Below are 20,971 nucleotides of genomic sequence, written 5' to 3' on the forward strand. Positions count from 1 at the left end.
ACGCATTTGGTTCATTGTGATAGCATCTAGAGCTCTTGTTGAGTTGTGAACTCATTGAGTTGTGTTGCGAGCTCTTGTTGCGACTTGTGTGCGTGCTGTTGCTCTGATTTTGAGTCTTGTGTGCATTCCTAGTTTCTCCCTTACTCCGTATTTCTTTGTGAATCTTAAGTGTAAGGGCGAGAGGCTCCAAGTTGTGGAGATTCCTCGCAAACGGGATATTGAAAGGCAAAGCAAAACACCGTGGTATTCAAGTTGGTCTTTGGACCGCTTGAGAGGGGTTGATTGCAACCCTCGTCCGTTGGGACGCCACAACGTGGAGTAGGCAAGCGTTGGTCTTGGCCGAACCACGGGATAAACCACTGTGTCATCTCTGTGTTTGATCTCTTGTGGTATTGTGTTTTGTTGAGACTCCTCTCTAGCCACTTGGCAATTATTGTGCTAACACTTAACAAGTTTTTGTGGCTATAAGTTTAAGTTTTACAGGATCACCTATTCACCCCCCCCCTCTAGGTGCTCTCAAGAACCTCCACAAATTTGGAGTCTCTCACAACCTTACACAATGATTTCAATCAACACTTGTAGTAAGGAGGGAGAAAGAATATGCACTCAAAAGAACAATGCAGCAACACACGCAAGAAGCAAAGACAAGAGTGTAAGTACAAGATCACACAAGAACAACTCAACAACAATGCTCGGATCTCTCACAAATCACTAGAGGGCATGGTCGTAGAGTGTCGGAGTGTTGATGTGCTCTTGAGATGCTTGGGTGCTGGCACAAGGCACCTAGGGTCCCTTTTATAACCCCAAGGGACCTAGGAACTGTTCGAGCTTCATTTGGAAGCCCAAAAGTTTCCGTGTCTGCATATGCATTGGACTGTCCGGTGTGCACCGCACAACGCACAATAACAACCACCAAATCAACCTGATTGGATGCTTTCCTGTTCTGGGGGCACTGGACTGTCCGGTGTGCCTATATGACATTATGACCGTTGGATTTGCAGCTGAAGACGAAGTAGTCATTGTACAAATATCACTAGATTGTCCAGTGAGGGTGCCTAGACCATCTCATGAATTTTAACAAAAAAAGAATCTTGAGGCCGAGGACTTTAGTCATACAGTCACCGGACTGTCCGGTGTGGTTCATCAGGTTGTGCGATGCTGCCCAGTTCAGCACCAGTTTGGCTCTTTTGAGCCAAACTTCTCTAACTACTTTTGGATCTTCTTGGTAGCTTCCCTATGACTTAGACAAACATAGTTAGCAGTTAATCCAATTGACTAAGTGTAGGAAGTATACATTTTCTCATTTATTTCACCAGAATTTTCAATATGCCTGAAACTAAGTCCAAAAGGCACTTTCTTTGCAAAATTGAGTTAGTAGCCAAAACAAAGTGCTAGAAACATAGAGTAGGGTGTGTGCAACTTATCCAAACACTTAAACCTCATGTTTATGTTGGTTTGCTCAAAGTTACACTTTTGGCCCTTCAATTCATCTCATATGAACTTGTTGCCTTCAACTTCTTTTTGCTAGACCCTGTGCTCATGCTCATATCAAGTGGTTAGTCCAATGTGGTGGGTTGAGCATTTGATCACAAAAACAACTAGAAATGGTCGAAGGGCACATTTCCCTTTCATTAGACGAAGCTCCGAGCTCTCGAAAGGTGAATTCATGCATGACACCGTTCCTCTATTTATAGGAGAGAGGTACAACTTCGTATGAAATTACAAGTATGCCTACGAGGTTCACACATATGATTTACAAGTATCACATGGGCAATATCATCTTTTCTCCTTTCTTGTTGAACAAGACTTCTAGTTCTTCCTCTTCCCCGCTTCGTGAATAAAGGCATTCAACGATGAAGTTGTTGGCTTTGGTTCACACCTTCACAATGTCAATCCTACAGATGAAGCTCCATAGCTTCTCCTTTCCAATTTACAAGTTGCTCCTAATGAAGGTTTGCTTCATTGTCTTTTTGTGTTGTACCAGAAACACAATTTCTCAAACCGAATATGAGGGTTTTGAGGATCTTCGGCAAAGTAGGCCCCCAACAAGGGCCGACAAAAGTAGATGTGAATCCTAGTTACGAGGAAAAGGATGTTAAAAGAATCTGTATAAGGCCAACCGGAGGATTACTTAAAGTAAATTGTTCGAGGAATTCAATAGTTTACTGGATTGATCCACTTGGTAGATAAATGTTACAAAATTGTTTTTTGTGTGATTTTGTTATAAGTGGGCCCACATTTTTAGCAAATCCTCATTCTGCCACTGAGTGTGTGTATGTGCATCCACGTTATGTGAGTCGATATACTATTATTAAAAAACAATGTAGGTCTATCTCGTATTTTTTATAAAATCTTACTCGGTGAATTGCAGCGAGTGGGAAAACCAACAAGTATTTTTTGAAACTAGGCAAACTCGCTTTATTAAACAGGTTCATCTAAATCACAAACCAGGAGACCGTTTACAAAAACTAGAAAAGGATCATCCCACACCAATAATTGGTCAGTTCCACCATTCAACGCTAAGCGAGCAAGCTCTCACACTCATTACAAAGACCGATTACAACGATCAAAACTCAACACTGAAGTTTGTAGTAGATAGCGCCCTTCCTTGAAAAGTAGACTCATTGGTACAAGATCAAAGTCATCAGAGCTGAAAACTCTTATTAGATTCAAACAATTAGATTACGAAATAATATGTGAAAATCACATGTATGTCGCCCTTCTCAGTGCTGTGTGTGCTAAGTTTTTAGCCCCTGTAGCAACTCCCTGTCATGAAGGTCTATTATTATAAACCCCACGCTCCTCTCTTTCCTTCTTCAATGAATGCTCCATCAAAATTGTTTTTAGGTGTCCTTCAGGTGGTGGGTTCCATTTCAGCTTCTCTGACGACTGAAAATGACCTTGTATTTTCTTTGAGTTAGCTAGCTCACACTGCCATTATAAGTTTTCATCTTTGTGTTTGATCTCCTCTAGTGTTATTAGTCTTTCACCGTCATTCTTTTTATTTCGTGCCTCCCACCAGATCCAAAGTAGATGAAAACATCCAATGCTGCCAGCTCATCCAACTGCACAATCATTTGTACAAAATGTTTTCTCGAAGTGTCATTCATCAAAGACACACGAATATTTTCAAAATTCAAAATCCTCCGGCAGTTTTTCATAACTTTACACTTTAGAATAATATGGCCACCATCTTTATCAAATCTGTTACACATATATCATAATGTATCAATGGTCATTCCATGTTTCCTTATATTCATTCTCAGATTGAAGCTGCAACGAGCTAATCACCAAATGAAGTGTAACACCCTGGGGCGACATTTAAATTTCCATATCGGTTTCCACAACTTCTTAGTGTTTTCTTCTCTTGAAGAAGATTGATCCTCTTGTTTTTTAAGCTAAACTCTTTTGCATCTTTTAATGTATGGTAGGCATATTTCATTGAGAATCTTTCTTTTTTTATCATGATGTCACGCAACATAGTCCTCCTGATCAAGGCCCACTGGAAGTGTTAATGAGGCGATCATCAATGTCCCAAAACATATTTCGCACTAATTCTTCATCTCACTCTCCTGTGTTTGAGTTTATCAAGTCTGAAACTCTATTTAGAACCAGTGGCGGACGCAGGATATAATTTCATGTAGGGCCAAACAAAATCATAAGACATCTAGAAAGACTACAAAACAGATGTAACAGTGCATATAGAATCTAGTGATCGAACAATAGAAATTAAAATTTGAAAGAAGAGAAAAATATGAACAAGAAAAAACTACGCGTCAATGTTGCGATGGTTGAATGACTGAATTGTGTGGGTGTGTGAGCGCAGGCAGAAGGGGGATGGACGGGCGACAACGACATTGGTGCAGCGACAGAGCCGGTGAGCGCAGAAGGGTAGCTAGGTGTGGCAGCAACATTGGGGCAATGCAGAAGGCGGTAAACGACAAAGTCAGGGCGAGTACAACAAGGGGATGACGACGACGGAGTCGAGAGCTTCTACCTTGTGTCGATCGAATACAACGATAACAGAACAGAAACGGAATTGGGTTGTTTTAGAGAGTTGTGGAGTTGGATTGTTGGATAGGATGGTAGATGTGTGCTGCATTTTTACCTTCATGTACTTACTATTTTTTCCAATTCACATCATATTAAACATATATATAAGAAGATAAAAAATTGAGGTGAGGCCACGACCCCCTTTGCCCACCCTATGGCTACGCCCCTGTTTAGAACATTTTGTCCTTTTGGTGTCACAGGTATTCTAGTCAGCAAGTACTATCTCTGTTCTCGAGTATTTATCACCCGCTAGTTTATTTTTGAACTAAAACACGACAAATAAGAGATTACGGAGTAAGTATTTACTATCGAACTTGTTCTCAATTTGTGGATTCCACAGTTCAGCTTACCGTTCAATTCTATTGTTTGGATGGACGATCAATTTGCAAGCAAGTTTTTAGTTTGGTAAATTCAGCCCGTGGGCTACGGCCGCTGGATGCCGTTTATAACTGGGCCACGTTTCGGTACCCTTCTTGTTTGTGAGCCGGTTGAAGTAGAAACTACCGAAACGAGTCTAGCAAACAAACAGCAGCCTGAGCACCCGAGGAGACTCCGTGCGACCGAAGCCAGAGCCAGCGGAACCGAACGGAAGCGAGACCCCCGGCGGCTAGCGAGATGGACGGCGGCGCCGGCGAGGAGGGGAAGCAGGAGCGGCACCTGGTGCTGGCCCACAAGCTCTTCCTTCTATCCCACCCCTCCGTTGATGACCTCTCCAAGGTCGCCCTCCGCGCCGAAGTCCTCGACACCGTGAAATCCGATGGTACCGTGCCGCCGCTCCTCTTCTCTTCCCCTCTTCCTCCGATGCGCGGCTCCTGATGTGATTTGATTTTTTCGGATCTCCAGATATGGCGACGCTGTTTGAGTCGCTGGTCGCCGCGGGTGTGCTGGAGGGGGACGCCGCGCTGCTGGCCGAGATGCGTGGGAGGATTGACGAGGAGATCCGCAAGCTAGATGAGAAGTGAGTAGCTTCTTTTTCTGCTGCTGCTCAGACGTGTCTTCTTTGCCGTGGCCATATCGATTATTCTTCTGGTACCGTATTTGTGAACGCTTTTGTGGTAATGATAACTCAGGTTGTGCCATGATCTTTTGCTTGAAACCAGCCTACTTCAGTTTGGGCGCTAGACATAGGTGGACGGTGGTATAGCTTACGAAGCGCCACACTGGATTGATGTATTATGGGTTATAATTTAGGGCTTATTTGTGGGTGAGAATAGGTTATAGCAAAAAGTCCTCCAATGTTTTAGTTCGTGCCTAATTACGTTCAACACTTATGTCCACACCTACACGGTGTTTGGTTCACTCAGGGCTAGTTTGGACCCATGATTCTGCAGGGGATTGGAGTGGATTGATGGGGAAATTAGTTCATTTACCCCTCAATCCCCTCCAATCCCCATGGGGAATTAATTTATCCAAATTAGCCATCAGTGGTAATGTAAATAGTTTGGGAAATGGATCATGAAGGGAGTGGAGGCAGCATCAGTGATTAATTAATCTGTTTGCTTGGGGCACCATAATGTTATGGAGAGCAAGGGGCCCACAGATCTGCTGCACCAGCAGTGTCCTGTAATGTTTTAACTCTCGGGAAGGGGTGGAATCAAACTTGAATAGGCCGGTATCTATTTACGCGGTATGTGATAATGGTACAACGTTAACCAAACATGAGTACCATTTTCTATCTCTTGCCGCAATCAGACACTGTTACATTTTCGGGAACCAAACACCATGTAAGATCTAGTTGATATCTTTGAGGTGGGCTGCATCTACTTTTTCTTATTGTGTTTCTGTTGCATGGTCTAGCTACGGTTGAGGAAGGTAGTTAGGGGTTCTAAAGGCTACACACAGTTCAGAATTCAAGGTTTTGATGTTCAATTGAACTGATATCAGATGAGTCTATGCACTACATGAATAAAACTCAGATAAGTTTAGTTCAGTGTAAATGAGGTTACCTTTGGCCATCTGAGTGTGAAGGAAGAACAAGTTAAGATAACTACACTAGATATTTCAACAGAGCCCCTGAAATGTTAACCTTGCAAAATATTTGTATTTTCACTGCGTATATAATGATGCAATTTTCAAGTGAGTTTACAAGTACATATTTTGTTCTTCCAAAACTGAACTTTTTTTTGAAGAATTGCTGATGCGGAGGAGAACTTGGGTGAGAGCGAAGTCCGTGAAGCACATCTTGCCAAATCTTTGTACTTTATAAGGGTCGGTGAGAAGGTAGGACTTGCTGTGTTTCTACAATTTTATCTGCGGTATTGTTCACAAAAAAAAGTGTCTTATGGTTGATACATTTTTGAACCATTATTTCAGGAAAAGGCCCTGGAACAGCTTAAAGTCACTGAAGGAAAAACTGTAGCTGTTGGCCAAAAGATGGATCTTGTGTTCCACACTTTGCAGATTGGTTTTTTCTACATGGATTTTGATCTGATATCAAAATCCATCGATAAGGCAAAGAAGTAAGCTCTATCTTTGTCTGCAGTTCTAATCTGTAATTCGGCACATAGAGTTAGGGTGATTTTTGACCATATATTTCACTGTCTGAAGCTTGTTTGAGGAAGGAGGCGATTGGGAGAGGAAGAACAGGTTGAAAGTATATGAAGGCTTGTACTGCATGGCAACCAGAAACTTCAAGAAAGCTGCCAGCTTATTTTTAGACTCGATTTCGACTTTCACAACTTATGAGATATTCCCATATGATACGTTCATCTTCTATACAGTCCTCACAAGTGTCATCACATTGGATCGTGTATCTCTGAAACAAAAGGTATTTCAACTTTGCCTACTATGCTATGCTTCCTTGTCACCATATCATGGTTTCTTCGATAACGAGAAATTTTACAGGTGGTAGATGCACCAGAAATCCTGGCTGTAATTGGCAAAGTACCTCACCTCTCCGAGTTTCTCAACTCCCTGTACAACTGCCAGTATAAGTCGTTCTTCGTTGCATTTTGTAAGTTCAGATATTGAAATAACATGTCCATACTCCTGCAGTATTATAAGATTACTGTCGGTGCATTTTGTGGCTTGCATTGATATGGTCTATAATTGTTTCCAGCTGGTCTGACAGAGCAAATCAAGTTAGACCGTTATCTTCAGCCTCATTTCCGCTACTACATGAGGGAAGTGCGCACCGTGGTATACTCACAGTTCTTAGAGTCATACAAGAGTGTGACAATGGAAGCAATGGCCACTGCGTTCGGTGTAACTGTTGATTTCATTGACCAGTACGTGATTCTGTTGTTGCAATTCCCAATGAACGATAATTTGGTTTTCTCATACTGTGTTGTATTCATAAAGTCTTCCTTCCACCTGTTGCAGGGAACTGTCACGGTTCATTGCAGCTGGGAAGCTGCACTGCAAGATTGATAAGGTTGCTGGTGTTCTGGAGACTAACCGACCTGATGAGAGGAATGCTTTCTACCAGGCGACCATCAAGCAAGGGGACTTCTTGCTGAACCGCATCCAGAAGCTTTCACGGGTCATTGACCTGTAAGGACTGTTTGTGTTGGAGCTATTCCTGCAATCGGCGCCTGCAAATGTTTCCCACCCTACGTCTTCCACAAGACATCTCTCCTTGAGTGGGGATTGGGGAACAAGCCCTAAGAACATCTGTGTTTTAAGTGCAGAATATTTGTGTTTTAATCAGTAAACGCTGTCCTGTCATTTCGAGTTTCCTATCTGTGGCTCTGTCTGTGATTTTCTTCCTTAAGTTGTTAGCTTGACAATCTGGTGCCCTTTTGACCTACATACATAATGAGCTCTGATACGCGGCCCGTAAAGAGAGTTCAGTTGAAAATGGAATTCGTATTCGCACTGTACAGCCACATTCACTTTCAACCTTCCAAGAAACCAAATCAATACACGGTTGTACACTTTACTCCATCCATTTTATTTACGCCCCGTTTGGATCATTGGAATTGAATTCCATTTTAATAATAGTAATTTTGACATATATCAATTAAGTTAATTTGGTTTTTATGTAAAATATATTTGTATACTATTATTGGCAAAATGTATGAAATATTTATGTGCTACATTTTTACTATAAAGAAGTGAGACGAAGAGTGTCATGTAAGTTACAGAGTAGAAACAAATTTTACTAATGTATAAAATTATTTCTCATCTTTCACCACATGAATTTAAGATAGCCTTATTTCTGAACTTTGAAAAGTGACGGAATGTCAAATTCCAAACTAAATAAATTATTTTATTGGGTGAATTCTAATTCCACTAAAATGAAGGGATCCAAACGGCCCGTTAGACAAATCCAAAAACGACTCATGATTCAGAACGTAGGGAGTACCTTCACATTTTGTGAGATTTACTGAGAAGGCATAGCACACGTTAGTCGCAATGAAGTTACACGACGTCTTTTTACAAAACAAACAAAAAAAAGGAAGCTGGAGAAATTACAGAACAGTTCTCGGACATCGATAGCGAAACTACAGCCGGTGCTTTACTTGTGTGACTGACTGAATCATTTCTCCGTCTCTGAAAGATGTAAACGAAAAAAAAAACTCGTGATTAGACTAAGCAACAGGAAGGATGAAGATAGTAGGGTTTAAACAAGTGACACTGCATCAGTGAAGCAGTCCCAGCGTACTTACTGAGGCCCTCCTTCGACTTCCGCTGCTTCTTTCGTCTCTTGGAGCGGAACTTCTCTTTGCTCTCTGCTTCCTCTTCCTCCTTGCTGACAGCAGACCCTGTTATCTGCGCAAAGGATTCTTTGGCGCCGGCAGTCACGTCGCCAAAGAAGTCCTTCACCTTGTCAACCACGGTTTTGAGCTCGTCCTTCTTTGGAAGCTGAGACGAGTAATCTTACTATTAAAGGCTACCCAGGACGCTCAAAACATGCTCACCGAAAATGCAAACATCTCGTACCACCTCAGCTTGAAAAGCATATATAGGTGATAGGTCGTTTTAAGTTCTGTTCAATGATGGGGCTTCAGCTAGGATAATTGGCTATGAAATTGTAAAAGAACTCGAGAAAGATTAAGGAAACAACGTACTTCGATCACATTGCTTGTCGTCAGAGCAGACCTTATGTTCCCTTTCTCCTGTTCATGTAAAAAAAAAGAACCAAGTAAATCTAATTGTTGGCCAATACAAAACTAATTGCTCAAACAACTGAGGCTTCTGCGATTGAGTTTTGGGTAACTACCACAACTTTGTAGCCATACCGAAACTGATTTTCGGTCTTGAGCACACGGTACTGCTCTTTCGCTGTGTCTATGATCACGTCCTCGTCCTTTCCATACATACACACACAGCAAACACGGTCAGCTGTTGATCATTAAAGCTTTCTCCAACTTCAAGAACGAGTGGATGCCTAGCTAGGCAGCCTAGCCTAGCCTACATATGGTCTGGTCTATGCAAATACTAGTAGTAAAATTGGATGGCCGTTAAGAATGTGGGAACTATGATGAAGCCAAAAAAAGAGCTGCTGCTGATCATCGATTACTTTGTAAATGACGGCGGCGAGGTTCCTGGCGAGCGTGTCCTTGTAGATGTACTTGCCGAGGAAGTTGTCCTTGGCGGCGAGCATGATCTTCGCCGTCGTACCGCCCGTGATGATGTTGAGCGGGTACCAGAAGTAGACCTGCGCTAAACAAAAAAAATCCACAAATCTTGGTGGTGCGCCATCGAATTTGCAGAACGGAACCAATATGGATGGGTAGCAAGATCCCAATCCGATCCAACCGAGCTACGAGCAGCAGCTAGAAGTCTAGAGCTAGTGACGGACATTGGCGGTGCGGATGAAGATGACGAATCGCGGGTTGCCGTCGTCCTCGATTTTCGGCAGCAGCGGCGCGCGGCGCTGCTGCTGCATCTGCCGCTCCGACCAGCCCCTGCCGCCCCGGGCCTCCACGACCAGCGCGCGCCTCGCCGGCTGGCGCCCCGCGACCCGGCGGAGAAGGAAGCGTCCGCCTACGTCGACGGGTGGCAGGGTAGTCCGGATACGCGCCGGCGCTGGCGACGGCCTCAGCGACACGCCGCCCACCACCTCCATGGATGCGGGGTCCCTCTTTGTTGCTTGGCGCGGCGTGCTCTTGCTGCTCTACACGGCCGAGCCTAGCAACCTATGGGACGGGAGAAGATAAGCAGCTTGCAGCTTTATCTGGTGGTTGTCGGGGGAGCTGCTGCGTTCCTTAGCGATGTACGCGGGTCCACCGGAACCAGAAGTGGGCTTCGAGTGCCAGTGTAAGTCGTGCGTGCTGTTCCTGCGGCTGCTCTCTTCGACGTGTCAACTTTTTTTTAAAAAAAAGGATTTGATGTGCCGACTTGCCAGGCCCAATCTGCGGCCCAGCACCCGTGGGAACCCGACGCTGCTCTCGTTTGTAGCCGACGGGACCGCGGCCCAAAAGTCCCTGCGCGTTACGGTGCTGGGAGGGAGGTTGTTGGTGGGCATCAAACTCGTGCAGTTGGATTGGGGATCTCGCGAGTCATGGAGTGCGGTCGGCTCGTCGACAAGGAGGCGAATGCGAGCACCTCAAAACGCGTCCGAGGGTGTGAGTGAGTGAGATCGTTCAAAAGAAGGTGTGCGGTCAAGTTTCACGAACGAGCATCTATTTGCTGCTGCCCTCGCGCTTTGGTTTGACCGTCTCAGACAGTCAGACATTTGAAAAAGGGACCATTTCAACTGCTGGACCGTGCAGTGTCCGAAGTCAACCCATCTGGCGATCAGAACAGTCAAGGCAAATGATCTTCCTCCGCCAGATTGTTGACGCTCGACAGAATCAGGCCGCATATACTACGAGAGTCCATGTTGTTCTCACTTGATCACAACAGATGCCTCAGCTCCTTCTCGAGCAGCAGAAGACCATTGCCATTTGATGTGTCACTCCTCTAGCTTCGTTCCAAAGCCCTAACAGACCACTAGACGTCGAGTAGCCCATATCATTCTTTCGTCCTCCGTTTTTTTTCCCGGTCCTCTTGTCGTTGAAATTGTCAAATTGAGTAGCACTGGAGTATGTAGATAGTATATTATATAGACTTTAAATAGTTAAAATAGCGTGAAATAATCAGGAGATGCATCGCAGACTCTTTAGGCAATCCGGAAACATGTTTTTTCTATAAAAAAATCAGGGGACAATACTGCATGGTTGGTGGATGGTAGCCGTCTAGGAGTGGGCAGGTCAGGTCAACAAAAGGCAGGACGCAAGGACTGGAGAGTGGAGACGGAGGCCGCCGGGGGCCGGCGCGACTCGGCGGGTATAAAAGCGGCGGAGGGAAAAAGGAAGGAAGCCAGTGCGATCCCTCCCTCCCACTCCACCCATCATTAGGGCATGTACAGTGGATGTCTTAAGTTGTGTCTTAGAGTGTGTCTAGGGGGGTGAATGTAAAAAATCTCAAGACATATATCTTGACGAAGACACAGTGTCTTAGCTCTATATTCGAGACAGGAGACTATCTGATTGGTCACTTTAATTTATTGAATGTTCTGATTGGTACAATGAATATGGTAAGACACATGTTTTAGACATGACCACTGTATTATGTTATGTTTTAGTTGTGTCTTATACCTGGAGTACCGTGCAGCTGTATCTAGGTTGTACATGCCCTTACAAATCCCTCTCCCCCCCCTCCCTCCGTAAATCGCGAAGTCAAATCTCACCTCACCAGTGGCTGCCTTCTCCGCTCCGCGCTGCGCCTCCCCCAAAGCTTCAGTGGCTGCTGCGACCCTTCTGTTCTCCGCTCTTGGTCTTGGGTGATCGCCGGCGGTACTTGTAGCGGGGTAAGCGCCGTCTTCCTACTCTTCTGAACTCTGAAGCGTCGGCTTCTTGTGCCTGGGACAGGGAGCATCGTCTCTGTCAGTTCTTCATCCCCGTGCGTTTATGTTTCTGTGGATCTGCCCGCCGTAGAGTCTTCTCTCGGTACCTACTTGTTCGTGGGTTAAGATTTTAGTTTACTTTTCATCATCCGAAGACCTTTTCTGGGAAAAGAATTGCCTGCAGTAGGAATCGTTTAGCTCATCTTCAGGGATCGTGTGTCTGTTGGTCTGCGGCTACTCCGTTCCTAGGAGTGGTTGAGGACGATACTTTTTTTTAATAAATAGATAGATAAACCAGCTACTTTAATCTTGTACTCTGCGAGATTTCTTTATTCCCTCGTCTCCTTGTATACGGTATTTTTTTTTGTAACAATCAGTAATGGTATATGCTTGTTAATTTGTTCTTTAATAGTGACTTAATATATTGCTTTAGCTGAACCTCATATAAATTGTGTGATTAATAGTACCTTCTCAGCCTTTGTAGGTATTTATCTGAGGGAAGAAGAAACTATACAATTCATCATGTCAGGAGGGTCGTCTGAATCTTCCCCGTTATCTGGACAAAATAGCCTTAGTTCTCTATCAATTTCCAAGGACAATGAACTATCTTCAGAGTCTGGCTGCTTGTCCATTGTTGTACTAGGCGCTTCTGGAGACCTTGCTAAGAAGAAAACTTTCCCAGCGCTCTTTCACCTTTTCCAGCAGGTAAGTTAATATCACTAGCGGTTTTGTACTTAATATATAAAGCCTTCAAACAGAGAATTACAAACAAATGCATAGTTTGATCCATCTCTTCTTTGGTTATACCATGAGTGCGCAGTATAACAAAAAAAATGTAGAACATCATAGTATAATGTATTTGCATTTCTAAATTATAATATGTTCATGTAAGTGTCTTAGGTTGGCGCATGTACAAACTTGTGAATCTTACTCGCTGCCTTGTTTATATCTACAGGGATTTCTGCAATCTGGAGAAGTCCATATATTTGGGTACGCAAGATCAAATCTTTCTGATGATGGATTAAGAGAACGCATTCGTGGGTAAGATCTATTTTCCTTGAATTGGTACAAGAATTCATGTACAGAATCGTTACCTCTGTATAATGTGCCCCTTCCTGTTAACTCATATTTTTGATACGATGGAAAGATTCCATGATTCTTTCTCTATTTGAATATATAAATGGTCTATTGCTGCAGATACCTCAAGGGAGCTTCAGATGAACATCTTTCTCAGTTTTTGCAGTTAGTAAGTTTTTAATATTGTGTATAGCTCCTGAAATCTGAAAACTCTTGACGTCTGTAATCATGTGAAAAATTCGTACAGGTAAAATATGTTAGTGGCTCCTATGATAGGGTGGAAGGATTTGAGTTATTAAATAAGGCAATCTCTGAGTATGAAACTTCAAAAAACAATGACTCGGGAAGCTACCGCAGATTATTTTATTTGGCATTGCCTCCATCAGTCTACCCATCAGTATGCAAAATGATAAGATCATATTGCATGAGTCCATGTAAGTTACTCTTTCTCAATGTCTTACTTCCTCATCTCTCTAAGCACTGTACCCAACTGAGCTTTCCTGAAATTAATGAAGCTATCCTGTAAATACATAGATTTAAATGTTGGAAATAGTTAGTTTTGCTGAGAAACAAATAAACAATAGTTGATGTGATCCATTTTTATATAAGTCGACATTGTTCAGCGAGGCTGGTGAAAGGTAAAAGAAAATGTTAATGTGCTGTTGTCGTATTCATGTAGATATTTCCTTTCAAAGTTTATGTTGCCTACAGTTTTTTTGGACGGAGGGTGGGGGCTTTCTGGAAACACTTAACGTTCTGGCATCAAAATTTCACACATAATTAAGAAAGATAACTGCATGTTCTGAAGTTCGCATAATTAAGGAGTTTTTCTGACACTACTTTCTTCGCCCCATTCTTTTTGGGCAGTTGTGCTAAAAATCTGTGATACCAATTATCAATTCATGTTGTACTTTCAGCTTCACACACCGGTTGGACAAGGGTTATTGTTGAAAAGCCCTTTGGAAAGGATTTGAACACTGCAGAGGAACTGAGTGCTGAACTTGGGCAGCTGTTTCAAGAAGAACAACTCTATAGAATTGACCACTATTTAGGAAAAGAGCTTGTCCAAAACCTGGTAATATGTGTGAGCCATAGTGAACTGTATATGCTTTATATATGCAACTGTTTCTTATACTGCCATGTTTGCAGCTTGTGCTTCGTTTTGCAAACCGCTTATTTTTGCCTCTCTGGAACCGTGATAACATAGCTAACGTACAGGTAAGATCCTTTCCTAGGTGGTTACAGTATTTTTTTTATTTCTTTATAAATCATGGTTGGCTGTTATAAGTTGATAACACATCTTTTGTCAGTTTGTCTGAAGAATTAAATAAAATTGATGTCAAAAAGCTGTATTTTTTCAGTAATTATTGTGCCTAACATATGTTCTTGCATGTAATGAATGAATTCTGCAGATCGTATTTAAGGAGGACTTTGGAACTGAAGGACGTGGAGGATATTTTGATCAATATGGGTACGTTGGAAGCGGCTACATTCTTGCATGGTTGTCCTTTGCATAAAAAATTGTTGTAAGCACCATATGGTCAGGTTATAAAATATCAGCTCTATACTTCTATCATTATATGTATTATATCATTGGTTCACCATTGGCCCTAATAGGTCCTCTGATCATGTGCCTTTATAGTTTGGGGGAAAAGACAAACTGCACAGTTTATATTGTTTTTCCCTTGGAAGACAAGTCTTTTGTACTTATTTCCAATTGTTTTTTACTAAATTTAAATTCTATCCTGCTTGCACCACCTTCTATACTATCAACAGTGTTGTTCCAATACTTGTGCGGTTTTGTTTTGAATTTCGAGAGGGCATGCAAGCATTATCGTTATTTTTTGGGGCATTTGCATGGTTGCCACTGTTCACGACTCTAACTTCATTTTACCCCTGTTTTTTGAACTTTGCACCGTTGCCCCTGTTTTTTTCGAAATGCAGCCCCCGGTTGCCTCTATTCCGTTACAAGCACATAACGGTGTTAAGTCAGCAGTTTTGTCATGTGCAAAGTCATGTGCTGAGTTACCACCGTTATGTGCTTACAACGGAATAGGGGCAAACAGAGGTTTCGTTTCAAAAAAACAGGGGCAACGGTGCAAAGTTCAAAAAATGGAGTTATAGTCGTGAGCAGGGATAAAAATGCAATTGTCCGTTATTTTTTTGTCACTTTGAGGGCCTCCATGTGTTGCTCTTTATCTTATTGCAAAATACTCGTATCTGACTCCACTTTTGTTGATGCAGTATCATTCGTGATATCATTCAGAACCACTTGTTGCAGGTAAATATATCTTATGAACTTCTTTTGCCGTTGGTTTATGAGTGATTTTCCAGACACGTACTTTTTGACTTGAATCTAGACTCTAGAGGAGTACTTGTTTAGGGTGGGGATTGGGTACAGTCCAATATAATGCATGATTATTTGGTAATATGATTAATATTTTGTTTCATCACCAATCTAGTGCTAATCTTCTGAGCAGACACAGCAGATACCTGTAATTACATTCCTCATAGATATAGCAATGTTTTGTTCTGGAGAGAGCTCTGGTATGACTGTCGCTCTAATTTTGCAGGTCTTCTGTTTGGTGGCTATGGAAAAGCCTGTCTCTCTTAAACCCGAGCACATTAGAGATGAAAAAGTCAAGGTTCTTACTTCTTACATCTTTTTATTCTATCAACAGACAGGAAACGAGCCTCTAAACTTTCTTGATGTGATACCAGATTATGAATCCTGTGTTGTTTGTCATTTTTTTTGTTTCTTACTAGTTGCCTTTTTACAACCAATGCTAGGTTCTGCAATCGGTGGAGCCTATAAAGCATGAAGAGGTAGTCATCGGACAATATGATGGCTACAAGGATGACCCTACTGTGCCAGATGACTCCAACACCCCTACTTTTGCATCTGTTGTACTGAGGGTACACAACGAAAGATGGGAGGGTAAATATTACTCGATGAGCCATTGCTCCCAATGTCTAGCTCTGCAGTCTTCCTTAATCGAACCTCCATATTTTTATAACCGGATAATTCCCACTCTGCGTCATATGCCAGTGTCATACTTCTGAACATTGCAATGTTTATTCTTTGGTGCTAAATGCAAATGACTGTCGCATAGGGGTTCCATTCATCCTCAAGGCTGGCAAAGCACTAAATTCGAGGAAAGCAGAGATACGTGTACAGTTCAAGGATGCTCCTGGTGACATTTTTAGATGTAGGTACCCTGTGTTTTTCAAATTTTAAATAAATATATTATTATCATTAAGTCCATCCCTGATTTTGACTGTTATTTACCAATTCCCCCTGAGAACTTGATTTCCCTTGTGATTACTACCTTCAATGATTCTGTTCAAAGCACCAGATTTCCATTTAAACTTGTCTGGTTGCACTGAACGTGTTTAATCCTCTGTGCTCTCTTTTATAGGCAAGAAACAAGGCAGGAATGAGTTTGTCATACGCCTGCAGCCATCAGAAGCCATGTACATGAAACTAACGGTACATACATTTACCTCTGTAAACTCTAGCCTTTGAATTTCCCGCTTTGTTTAAAGGAGAGAAAAAAAGATGCGGCAGAATTGTATGTCTAAAGAACGAACTTTTGCAGGTCAAAAAACCCGGACTGGAAATGGCAACCGAACAAAGCGAACTGGATCTATCGTATGGGATGCGGTACAATGGCGTCAAAATCCCAGAAGCATACGAGCGTCTCATCTTGGATACGTGCGTGATGTTCCATCCTATCCTAGTCCTAGCGCTAAATTTGTTTCCAGCACATTCAGTTCTCTGAAACTTGCTGGATGAAGCAATTCTTCCCCAGTCATGGTAGTATATATTCACACCCCTGACTATGTTTTCACAGGATAAGAGGAGACCAGCAGCACTTCGTTCGCCGAGATGAGCTGAGGGTTTGTGACTGGCCATGCATTTCCTTTGCAGTGGCTTCCTTGTGAATTTGCTTATTCTGACAATGTGTCTGTTGGTCTCAGGCCGCATGGGAAATCTTCACTCCTTTGCTTCACGACATCGATGGTGGCAAGCTCAGGTCCGTTCCGTACAAGCCGGGAACCCGAGGACCGCAGGAAGCCGACGAGTTGAGCAGGAGGATGGGGTATGTGCAGACCCATGGGTATGTATGGGTTCCGCCGACCCTTTCTAAGGTTTAGCTGTTTGATTATCAGCTGCCGTGTAACCACAGAATGACAGAAAGCGGGGAAGATCCCTTTGTAATACGTGGGTCGTGTAATAAGAGAAACTTCTGCTTGTTGTTTGAGTGACCCTTTACGGTATTGGAATAAAAAAAGAATGTGATGTTATTATCTCACTGTTGTTTTTAGTTTCTCTCCTTTCTTCGGAATTTCCTTGAGAAGCTTTTTTTATTATGGAAGCAAAAAATATTCCAGCTTTTTGCAGTTTCCTGCATACAGCTATTACAAATTGATAATTAACTAAACATCCACAATAAAATGAAAGTAAACTCCCTCGAGTCAGTGTCCACTGTTCAGCCGTCAAAACTTCCACTGTTCAAAACTTCCAGCTACTGTTCTCGCGGAAAATAACAAAAAGAAAATCAGTTTTGACCTGCTTGCCACTTGCCTGGTCGTGTCCACTGTTCAGCCGTCAGTGTTAAGATAAATAAAGAAGACGCTTATTGTTCGTGACTCATCATCAGCTTTTGCGATGAAAGGTCTGAGGTGCTGTCCTGATTTTTTGCCCTAAGCCCCACTACCGGATAATTTTCTTACAAACATGTCGTGCTCGTGCCACGAGAGATCAATGAAGCGCAGCCAGGGATATTGCTAACACCGTACACTCTCATTCAGTTCTGGTGCGTACAGTACATATCGTTCAAGCAAACATAGTCCACTTGGTAGAGCAGAAACTAAGCTTTTAATAGTCTGTGCACCCACTGATTATTCACGAACAAAAACTTACAGGTCCAACACAAGCACTAATACAGATTCAGTGTGTAACGCCGTAACATATATATATATTGGTAACGAGAACTCTGGCATCTGTCATTTCATCTCATTTCTCACTACCAGATTCCCCAGCAGGCCAACATTATTTTCTCACTCGGCCTTGATCAGCTTCTTCACGATGTTTCGAAGAGCCGGCGCACTGGCACTGCATTTCTGATCAGCAAAGCATGACCTCCCTTCCTCAGCCGCCTTGCACAGCTGCGGATCCATGGGCACCTTACCAAGGAAAGGAACCCCCATTTCATGGCACATCTTCTCGGCGCCTCCCTTGCTGCTATCAAATACCTCACTGCAGGCCATGACCGACAGAAGCTCAGGGGCTTTCTCCTTGATGTAGTTCAGGGCCCATTCTGTCGCATCTGTCTTGCCCGCCTCATCTGACTTGATGAATCTGAGGTCTGAAAGCGGCTGCCTCAGACCACTCATGTTCTCCACAACACCTAGGACAGGAACACCGACCTTCTTGCAGAAGTTTATCTCCTTCCTCACATCAATCAGAGAGACCTGCTGCGGAGTCGTGACGATTATCGCGCCATCGATTCCTGTGGCTTGAAGGTATTGCACGATCGAGATGTGCTCATCAGATGTTCCTGGAGGAGCGTCCACAACAAGATAGTCAATCTCCCCCCAATCGACATCCTTTAAGAACTGCTTGATCAGTCCATTCTTGCGGGGACCCCTCCATATGACAGCATCGTCTGGATTAGGCAGCATGAAACCAATCGACATCACACCAAGGTTGGACTCAACATACACAGGTGACCAGCCAAGGTTGCTTTGATGAATATCTTGTCCTTCAAGGCCTAGCATTTTAGGGATGCTAGGGCCACATATATCTATGTCAAGAAGGCCAACCTGATGGTCCATTTCAGCTAGGGCAAACGAGAGTTGGGCTGAGAATGTGCTTTTTCCAACACCTCCCTTTCCAGACAAAACTAACAATTTGTGTTTCACAGTAGCCAACCTCTCAACAATAGCAACCACATCTGCAAAATACAACCAGTCAACAATCAGTTCACTTTCACCTAGCAGACACTATACAAGCAGCAAGTAAACAGTGTCCCACGTATATACAATTCATTCACTCACCTACAGCTAATGGTATAATCACATTTAACTGCATGAAAAAAAATCCTAGCTTAAGATAAATGGACACCGACTACAAAAGTTAAGGCAATCATACATTTGGCATTTAAACATTGATGCTTTGCAGTGAAATGTATCGAATAAATTACAGTGGCTAAAGCACATTTAGATTTGTTGAAGATGCATTTAGGCCAAGCATTTATTTATGCATTGATGAGTCATGGAAAACTTGATGTAGTCTCTATCATCCACTAAGTATACAGTGCAGGACTAGAGGACAATCACATTGTCTTTCCGCTCAATCTGAAAATCTTCAAGCCTCAACATTTACTGCAAGCCTACAACTATACAAGTTTGGATCAGAAATTCAGAACGATTTTTTTTTTTGAAATTTGGATCACAATGAATTGCTTTACAGGAGCCACATCATCCCAAGCCCTACCCTTCTTCCCTAGCCAGTCACATCGTTTTAATACTACTCTGATAAAGTTCACTTTGAACAATTCGTAAATACATTCAATCATATAATTGGATCGAGCGGATACATGTCTGGTCCAAATCCAGAATCTTTTATTGGTGCTAAAATTTCTCATTCAATTCCCCTTGTTTTTGGACCTGGAATGCCTAAAACTACAGGCTACTTCCTACTAGAACATGGACTTTCTTTACTTGTATATATAAGCACTTGCAGGCTCGCAGCTGTTGTAAATCCTTTAAATCCAAAATGCTTTAGTCAGAATTTTGTACTGAAAACATAAAATGCCAAATCCGCAACCACTGATAAAACAAAATGATATGATGGAGATTGCAGTAAACCAGCGCCAGAGCAGAATCGAGTGGAATTCAACACAAGGATATGAAAAGATCCAATTACCGGGATCAGGCCCCTTGGGGGCGGTGGCGCAAATCTGCTGGTTGGGGCACCCAGCGCAGGCATCTGCCTTGCCTGCCTCCTCAGACTGTGTTCCAGGGCAATCTGCGCAGCACCAAACAAAGCATGTTCAGGAACACGAATACCCTTGAAGCGAGAAATTTGCTATTTTGACACTGAGTTTTGGCTCTATGTTATTTTGTCATCCGTGTCTATGATTGATGGGACCATATGTGTTTATGATTTTTGGGTCCGATTGCATTGTGGCGAAGATGATAATGGCAAAATCATCTATATATCAGAGGAAACAAGGAAGATTTCGCCACGTTACAAAACATGGATGCAGAAAGCCGGCCCTACTAAGCAGAAAGGCAGAGGAGGAAGAACGAGGCCACCGGAGGGCTGGGGAATGATTCCTTACGCTCGTTCGCATCGTCGGGGACGTCGCCTTTAGCGCCGCCGTTCTCCATCTCTCTCTCCTTCTCCTACAGTTAGCCAGTTACTGAACTGGGGATTTGAGAGACGTCCTGGCCTGTTTGGTAGAGCTCTGCTTCTCTAGCTTCGAAAGCTGATCCTCTCGTGGAGTGATTCTGAATAATTCCTCGGTCAAAGTGTATCTGACTGATGAATTGTGTTTGGCTGGAAGATTGGAGAACTTCCTGACACTGTGGTCTTGAGCTTCGGCGACCAAGACAGAACGGACAGAGAGGAGGCGGGCCTGGAAGGAAGGGGCGACGGCTTCGACACCAGCGGCCTGGGAGCTCCGGCGGCTTGAACGGAAGGGATGGGTGGATTTGGGCAGGCGCGGGGACCTCCGGTCGCCCCTAACCCTAGTCGCCCTCCCGTGGGCTGGACAGAAGGGGAGCAGGTGAGGGGCCAGAGTTAACAAATAGCTAGGCCCTTGACCGTTGTTGCTTCTTCTACCCTTCTAGTCTGGCCTAGATAGAAGGGTGCGGCGTTGTCCGCATATCGTGTACGATCACAAGTTTGCTTCTGTGCCTCTCACCGTCGTCGCTTCCGTCATTCTCCTGCCTCGAGCCTCGTTGCTATTTTTCATGTACCAAAATATCAACGTCCACTAGTTCAAAGCATATCCATGGTAAAGAAATAGCATATTTCATTCGTTCCAATTTATA

The 20,971-nt window shown here is 43.2% G+C and overlaps 4 protein-coding genes across 6 annotated transcripts; 2 read left to right on the top strand and 2 right to left on the bottom strand.

Moving 5' to 3' along the window:
• The first annotated feature begins 4,546 nt into the window (after positions 1 to 4,546).
• On the top strand, positions 4,547 to 7,852 carry LOC100282303 (26S proteasome non-ATPase regulatory subunit 6). The gene is made up of 8 exons (NM_001155215.2): positions 4,547 to 4,813; positions 4,897 to 5,011; positions 6,183 to 6,273; positions 6,367 to 6,512; positions 6,601 to 6,820; positions 6,898 to 7,006; positions 7,112 to 7,280; positions 7,375 to 7,852. The coding sequence occupies exons 1-8, from the start codon at positions 4,669 to 4,671 to the stop codon at positions 7,547 to 7,549; spliced, it is 1,170 nt and encodes a 389-aa protein (NP_001148687.1). The 5' UTR covers positions 4,547 to 4,668; the 3' UTR covers positions 7,550 to 7,852.
• A 527-nt stretch (positions 7,853 to 8,379) lies between these two features.
• On the bottom strand, positions 8,380 to 10,250 carry LOC100273241 (uncharacterized). The gene is made up of 6 exons (NM_001147683.1): positions 9,800 to 10,250; positions 9,518 to 9,655; positions 9,218 to 9,304; positions 9,066 to 9,113; positions 8,664 to 8,859; positions 8,380 to 8,547 (listed from the first exon to the last, which is right to left on the bottom strand). The coding sequence occupies exons 1-6, from the start codon at positions 10,064 to 10,066 to the stop codon at positions 8,534 to 8,536; spliced, it is 750 nt and encodes a 249-aa protein (NP_001141155.1). The 5' UTR covers positions 10,067 to 10,250; the 3' UTR covers positions 8,380 to 8,533.
• A 1,052-nt stretch (positions 10,251 to 11,302) lies between these two features.
• On the top strand, positions 11,303 to 17,220 carry LOC100383421 (Glucose-6-phosphate 1-dehydrogenase). 3 transcript variants are annotated; one of them, XM_035958751.1, is made up of 17 exons: positions 11,303 to 11,518; positions 11,596 to 11,791; positions 12,303 to 12,532; positions 12,783 to 12,868; positions 13,025 to 13,073; positions 13,152 to 13,338; positions 13,822 to 13,979; positions 14,054 to 14,122; positions 14,317 to 14,375; positions 15,149 to 15,185; positions 15,478 to 15,549; positions 15,695 to 15,842; positions 16,018 to 16,113; positions 16,324 to 16,394; positions 16,504 to 16,619; positions 16,759 to 16,804; positions 16,886 to 17,220. In XM_035958751.1, the coding sequence occupies exons 3-17, from the start codon at positions 12,350 to 12,352 to the stop codon at positions 17,060 to 17,062; spliced, it is 1,554 nt and encodes a 517-aa protein (XP_035814644.1). In that variant the 5' UTR covers positions 11,303 to 11,518; positions 11,596 to 11,791; positions 12,303 to 12,349; the 3' UTR covers positions 17,063 to 17,220. The 3 variants fall into 3 exon arrangements, with proteins under 3 accessions (XP_035814644.1, XP_008644070.1, NP_001169544.1); XM_008645848.4 differs by having other exon boundaries at positions 11,315 to 11,518; positions 12,312 to 12,532; NM_001176073.1 differs by lacking the exon at positions 11,303 to 11,518 and having other exon boundaries at positions 11,668 to 11,791; positions 16,886 to 17,219.
• Positions 17,221 to 17,688: 468 nt separating this feature from the next.
• On the bottom strand, positions 17,689 to 20,767 carry LOC100283061 (uncharacterized). The gene is made up of 3 exons (NM_001155963.2): positions 20,257 to 20,767; positions 19,839 to 19,940; positions 17,689 to 18,864 (listed from the first exon to the last, which is right to left on the bottom strand). Exons 1-3 carry the CDS (start codon positions 20,303 to 20,305, stop codon positions 17,969 to 17,971), a joined length of 1,047 nt encoding a protein of 348 aa, NP_001149435.2. The 5' UTR covers positions 20,306 to 20,767; the 3' UTR covers positions 17,689 to 17,968.
• Positions 20,768 to 20,971: the final 204 nt, after the last annotated feature.

This window comes from Zea mays, chromosome 5 (genome assembly GCF_902167145.1).
Source record: "Zea mays cultivar B73 chromosome 5, Zm-B73-REFERENCE-NAM-5.0, whole genome shotgun sequence".
Classification (NCBI taxonomy): Eukaryota; Viridiplantae; Streptophyta; class Magnoliopsida; order Poales; family Poaceae; genus Zea; species Zea mays.